General features: G+C 46.0%; 1 protein-coding gene across 1 annotated transcript in view; it reads left to right on the top strand.

Annotated features, from left to right (window-relative positions):
• The first annotated feature begins 2,125 nt into the window (after positions 1-2,125).
• The window catches only part of TGFBR2 (transforming growth factor beta receptor 2), a 65,675-nt gene continuing 60,869 nt past the window's right edge, over positions 2,126-6,931 (top strand). The window contains exon 1 of the mRNA XM_054191427.1: positions 2,126-2,447. Within this exon, the coding sequence (XP_054047402.1) occupies positions 2,354-2,447 (94 nt within the window). The 5' untranslated portion in view covers positions 2,126-2,353. The remainder of the gene's footprint in view (positions 2,448-6,931) is intronic.

Here is a 6,931-nt window from a genome sequence, read left to right as displayed (position 1 = left end):
CTTTTGGTGACAAAGTTACTCCTCCACTGAGGATAACCAGGTAAGATGTATTCCTTCCACACAAAAACTTTCTAGTTGCACCTACCACTCTCATGGATTCTCTGAACATCCAAAGTGCAGCTGTAGCGTAATCCTCGCTGCATGATGTGTCTGTGGAAATAAAAACAATGCTTATGTGGAAATATCCGACTTCTGAAAATCACTTGTCATAGACTCCTCACTTACTGGGTAATGGGCGCCGTATCCCCTCATGTGAGAGAGAGGGGCTGTGATGCCAGGCTGCAGCCGGGGATGTGAGACTATTGGGGACCTGAGGCCAGCCCTCCCCAGGGCCTCCATCTCCTGCAAGCCCCTCTCCTACTGACAGACCCCTGATGAGAGAAGCTGCTCAGAAGGCACCCATGTGGGAGAAGAACCACGGCACTCATGCGAGAAAGAGAGATGCAAGTAAGGCAGAGGCTGGCTTGCCAAGTCACGCCTGGATTGTAACAGGTTTGAATAGTAACATTAAATCTGTATTTGATGGCTTTTAAGCTTCTTTTCGTATTGGACGTTAGTCACCAAAAACTAACAGGAGAGTTCAGTAGACACCGCCAACTTTCTAAGCAAACAGCAACTCTTTGGCACCTGCAGCTTGACAGCTACAGAGAGAAGTGTATACAGCATACTGTATATACTGATGGGGGTTGAGAAATGCTTTCGTTTAAGTGGATTACTGAAAACGCAGCCAGCTTCTAGCACAGAGCTGGTGCACAGGAACTGATAAGAACACTCCAGTCTGGGCTCAAAGGGGAGTCCAACATTCTTCTTACCTCTGGAAGGCGGCGACTGTGTTTGAGTGAATCTTGACTGTATTTAAAGGCGGGGGGGGGGGGGGGAGGAAAACGCGCTTGGAGAGGTTTATGAGAATTTGCACCATAAACTGGAACTGCACTGTGAAAATATGCGTTTAGGGAGTTTTTAAAACCAAATTTACATAAAATCACAATGAGATTTTTTTATGTCTGTTATAGGCCAATTAAATGCATTATGCAAACATTTCCAAATTCATACAGAGTAGATCTGGGACATTCAGTGCATGACTACATATATTCCTCCTGAGGGCTTAGCCCGTTTTCTGAAGTACCCAGATCTGTACCTCTAACTAGTGCTATAACAGAGACAAAAGCAAATCACCAAACCGTGGACAGACACCCTCAAATTATCCCCATGTGCATCTGTTTACCTTTCAGTCAATGCCCAGACATTTAACTCTGAGAGGAAGGAAGACTCTGTGAACCAAAAATGAGGCTCAAGACAACTGCTGGCTATGCAATGGCTGGGTTTATACGGGCAGAAAGTTCAGGCCTTCCTCAGGTTGAGAGTCTAATGGTTCTTACAGCCTCTGTCTGGGCCATGCAAAGCTGGCGTCACCGGTGTGGTCCTGATCCCTCAATCCTTCTGCAGAAGGCAAAATCTCTGGTAAAAAAGCTAAACCTGCTTTGAACGGGAATGGAGAAGAACTTCATCTGTGTCATGCAGTGTTTGGGAGCAAGTGGTGTGTGTCCAGCCCATTTAGGAGCAAAATGCAGAAAGGAGGCAGGTGACAAGTTATCAGAGCTTCAACATCTGCAAGCTGAGTGCCCAGCTAGTCTGGGTGAACGTTTCCTGTTATTACCCTGCCTTCAACCTCCCCTGCCCCCTGCTTTAGTTCATCTGGGGGTTGCGTCTGTCTTTCCGATACCAGTTCTGCAGAGTGGGGAAACGGGCTGGAACAGCACCAACAAGGTCAGGGATACGGATGCAAGGAGGAGCTCTGGGAAGCCCCCACGCCCCAGACGGCAGGACCGGACCCTTGGCAACTCGTGGGAAGATGGACCCGTTCGAGCTGGCGGTTTCCCGTCGACCGGGCCCCGGCAGCGCGGGCGGGTGGCCGTGCCCTGTCCCCGCCTCGGGAGGGAGGCAGCGCAGGGATCCGGGCTGCACGTCGGGGCTGGCCCCGGCGCGCTTGTGGTGGGAGAGCCAGACCTGAGAGGGGCTGGCCTCTGGCAGATGATTGACACCAAACTGGGTGAGGTTTCATGGTTTTTTTTAAAAAAAAAAAAAAAAAAGAAAAAAAAAGAAAAGAAAGAAAAAGGGCGAGCGCAGGGGAGGGGGTGACTGTGGGAAGGGGGAGAAGGAACTACTGTAAGAGTAAGAAAGTCCTGCCCAGCTGTTTGCGAAGTTTAAGATTTCCTGTTTCCCCTGCAGCGCCGAAGTGAAGTTTTCAGTGAGTCACCCGCAGTCCCGAGCAGCGGAGCCGCGCAGCCCCGCTCCCCCGCCGCCGCCGCGGCCTCCCCCGCCGCCCCCCGCGCCCCGCCGATCCGGCTCCGCGATGACTCCAAGGCTACCGAGGAGCCTCCGGCGGCTGCTTCTGCGCCTTTCCCTCTGGGTCTTCATGGGCAGCTCGGTCCCCGCTCTGCTCGGGGGTAAGTGCGCGCCGGCCCGGCGCTGCCGCTTGACAGTTGCCGGGGCCGGAGGCAGGAACGGGGCAGGGGCAGGAGCAAGAGTCCGCCACGGGATGGGGCGGGGGGGGGACATGGTTGCTAAGAAAGTTTTGGAGGCTGGAAACGTTTCGGGAGGGGGTTGAGCGCGTTTGTTTATTGCCCTGCTGGAAAGTGAGCGGGGAAGAAAGGACTGGGAATCTGGGGGGTTCGCGGCAAAAAAAAAAAAAAAAAAAAAAAAGCCACCAACCAACAAAAAACCCTGCGATCCGTCCGTGGAGGGAAGAGGGGGGAGAAAAGAGAGGATCTGGCAGGAAACGTAGCAGGGTCTGGCCCGGCCGGAGGAGCCCGGAGAGGGCAGCTCGGGAGCTGACTGCCGTCCCCGGGGGGAGCGGCTGCCCGGCCCCGCAGCTGCTGCGGCGGCTCCCGCACCTGGTGCCGGGCCGTACCGTGTGCCCGGGGGGCGGCGGCGGGCCCGGGGGAAACCGGCCGGCCGCGGCCCGGGCCTCCCGCCCCCTTCGGTGTGCGCCGGCGGGTGCAGGATCCATCCCCCGGCACAGCTTTTGGGATGCGCGCTGGGATGGGGAGCAGCTCGCCCCGCACACCCGCCGGGAGAGGGGCTGGAAGATGCCTCGGGTGGTACATGGGCTGAGGGCCTGTGGCGCGGCCACAGGGCCCGCTGCTGCGTGGATCAGCAGCTGCTTACCCAAAAGTTAGTTTACATGTTGAGTTTCTGCCTCGGGCGGAATTAAGCCGTGATTGGGAGCAGCTGGGCTGAGAGTAGCAGTCATTCCTGTAGCAGTCAGTGCCCACGTTGTTTGATTTACTTTTAATGACATTTTACATCCCGTATTCTGTTTTTACCAAGACATCCTTAGATAGGTTTTTGAGGCTGTGGCTTGCAGTATTCTTCATATAATAATTTGGAACGTACTAAGAACTTAAAGTGCTGCTGCAAAAACAAGGTCCCTGCTCTGAGGAACTTTTGGTCTCAGTTCCACCAGTACCAACCCACGTATGCGAATTAACATCTGTAACTGCAAGGTTAGGCCCTAAGTCGTGTTGTAGCGCTACTGGTGAACCTAAGAAGAGAACATCAAATTGCAACAAAACTACATCTGAAACAGTTTTGAAGAATTAAATCAATTTCTGAGATGCCTTGTGATATCACATGTCTAGTTTTAGTCTTCAGGTGAGATGTGCAGACACCTGAGCTTCTACCAACTTTGCTTTGTGTCCTCTGATTCTCCCTTGTGGTCCATTGATGGTCAATAATGATCTCAAAATTGTCGCTAAAACATAATAACAAACTAAATAGCTCTTGTATAGCTGCCAATAGCTATGTACAGTATGAATAACTTCATGCTCCATTAATATTCTTGTCAAAGTCAACAGGTTTTACATACCTGCAGAGTTACTCATGGAAGCTTAGGGCAGATGAAAAAAACAGCTTAAGAATAAGACACTATGGTGCCCCAGGGCTCAAAATGATATTACTTTAAATTTGAGGTGTGCAGCTTCTTGTTGATTTTTATATATATTTTTATTATTTCTGATTAATATAAATGATACTCAACTAGCGATGGCTTTTGTTTTGATCCCAGCCCCACATTTTTTTGCAGATTCCCACCACAAAAAGCTTTAAATGAAAAAGTTCCACTTTTTAAAATCTTGTATTATTTATTATTATGGGTTTTTTTCACTCAACCAGTATAGACAGTCTCAAATTATAGGCAGATTTTAAAAATGGGCATAGCTTAAGAGTTTGTTCTTCTTTCTTGTCGTAGGTCCAGTGAGGAAAAAAATTTATAGATTGGTTACAATACAGCTTTTTTCATACTGGTCTTCATCTACACCCTATGATAACTAAAACTGAGCAGACCTGTTGTCAGATAATCTATCCTATAACTCCAAAAACTGTTTTAATAATCGCCATAGGATTCTATTATGTGTGTAACAGGAAGAGTTGGTCAGAAAACAACAGTTTGGATATTGGTTGTTATTTGGATCAAAATGAAAACTAGAGCTGCCAAGTGTTTGGGGGAAAACAAAACAGGGAAAAGAAGACCTACTTTGTAATAATCAATAGTTCAGCTGTTCAGTGAGGATGAGGCAGGAGAGACACCAGACTCAGCAGAGCTCAATTCCCAGGTATGCCTACTAACCAGCTGGCTCTTGTTGGTGAAGAGGTTAATAAAGCCCCAGCTAAAATTTCATTTGAACATTCTTCACACCAAAGTATTAGACAGGAATGGCACATTCCCATAAAGATCCTGGACAAATTCACAAAATCATGAGCAGGTCCAATAGGAACTATCTACTTCGAAAAAGATGCTCTCATGTCCTGTACTACACACAAGTAATTGAAATTTTTGCCATAGAGTAAAGGGACAAGGTATGATTTTTTTTTTTTTTAAATAATTGTGAATGATATATTGAGCATTTGATCAATAAATGGCAGCGCAAACCAGCAGTTGCCCATGTAAGAAATCAACGCTGCTATGTCCAAGTGAATATGAATCTGTAATTTATCTTTGGGGTATCAAAACCAGAAATTTGTTCCTTGGAATAATCTGTGTAATAACTGTTCATTTCTGAACATCAGAACTTAATTTCTCCATTCAGACAAACTCTACTTGCATTATTGTCTCCTAATTTTTAAGAAGTCATATCATAGTCGGTTAATTTTATAGTAACAAAATCAATTTTAGAGCTTCAGATATTTGCAAGAGGGAAGTATGAGAACAAACATCTTCATAACGTGGTGGAACATGTTTGTAACACGATCGAATCTAAAATGCATTCCTGCCCCCCATTAAAATTGGCAAATTTCCAGTTATTTCAGGAGGGAAGTAGGAATAGAACAGAGGCATTATTACATTTTCTTCTATTTATGGGGTATCCTTGAATTCTAAGACTTTTATACCTGAGACTTTGAAAATCACTTTTATTTAATCGCTATTTTGAGTTCGTTGGCGTTAAAACACTCCTATAATATTCAGGTGGTGAATTCCATATAGGAATGGTTTCTATTAAAAAAAATGATGATCCAGATCTTAAGCTGCTGCAAATGAATATAGTTACATTAGCATCAGTAGAGTTTCATAGAGTTATAGCATATGAGTTTCCTGAAACAGTTTCAAAAGTAATTTCAGAAAAAGAGCAAATGGAGTAATCCAGATCTTTTCATATTCATAATATTTTTTCACTTTTATTTTATAAACACTTACTATTATATGACCTACATCTAGCCAAACAGCATTGCTTCAAAATTAAATACTCCTTTCTGGGATTAATTGCTACGGTTTCAAAGATGCAGTTGTGCCATAATGCTGGCTGATAAAAGTTGTCATTGTGACAAGGTTAATTCTGAACTTGGGAGCGAAGATGGTGTCAGGCTCTTACCAGAAGGAAAATTCTTCATAGTTTGGTTTTTGGGTTTTTCTGTGTTTATTTTTTTGTCAGGACTAGGCTTTTAGAAAGGAGTTGCTCTTTTGAAGGGAGAGAAAAAAGAGCGTAGTATCAGCGTAGCACCAGTTGTTGGGGTTTCCCATGCTTGTATTTCCTGTGCAGGATATTTTTAAGATGATATTTTTGCTTATGTGGCGTAGGAACTTTTTTTTTTTTTTCTCAATAACGTCTGTCTGTGCTATATGCACTTTGCTAGCATTCACTTTGTATCGCTGTCGCTCAAGAGCTGTGTCCCACAGCGTAGCAAGAATGAGCAAAACCAACTGGTTGGGACCAATTTGTTCCTCTCTTGGATTTTGCATAGCAGGGTGCATTTGTATCAGCTAGATATGAAATATATTGACAGATTTTGATGTGGAAGTGATCTGTGTGGTCTGCACACTGGCTGGTATGGCTACGGTTGAGAGTTGATGGCACAGTGAAAGTCAGGGCTTCCAGCCACCTTTGAGGCCCCATGGTCCTGGGATCAGCAGGAGGAAGGTGAGTCGTTAAGAATCCTGGTCTGCCCACGGTCCCCACAGCCCCTCTGGCACCTGGTGAGCAGAGGAACACAGGAATATCCTGAGGCAGGTGGGAGACCAGCGGTGCAGTGTCTCCTTTGCCACATGGGAGGCCTTCAACTCAGGGGAAATTACCAGGTAGGCACATCCCAGGGATATCAGCTGGTTTGTATTGCCAGAGCATTGCAAACTCAGTAAAATGGACTAAGATATCAACCAGCTCTGGGCAGACGTCGCAGGGTACAAGGGATTTCCAGCATGGAGTAGTGGAGAGCCAGTCCTGTTATGGAAAAGTTGTCTGAGTTCTAGTCTAAGAGATTAGTGCTGAGATTTTGGTTTACTTAATAGGTCCTTAGCCTTAAATTTTTTGAGGTTAGGATGGGGGGTTTTTTGTTTCTTTTTTCCTATAGGATAATGGGAACTGTTTTTTAAACTCTTATAATCCAGAATAAAATAAAAGGTCATGACAAAATACTTGTGCCTTTTTTATGAACTCTA

Source organism: Rissa tridactyla, chromosome 2 (assembly GCF_028500815.1).
Source record: "Rissa tridactyla isolate bRisTri1 chromosome 2, bRisTri1.patW.cur.20221130, whole genome shotgun sequence".
NCBI classification, from domain to species: Eukaryota; Metazoa; Chordata; class Aves; order Charadriiformes; family Laridae; genus Rissa; species Rissa tridactyla.
Note: the sequence above shows the minus strand (reverse complement) of the source record. Positions and strands in the feature narration are given on the sequence as shown.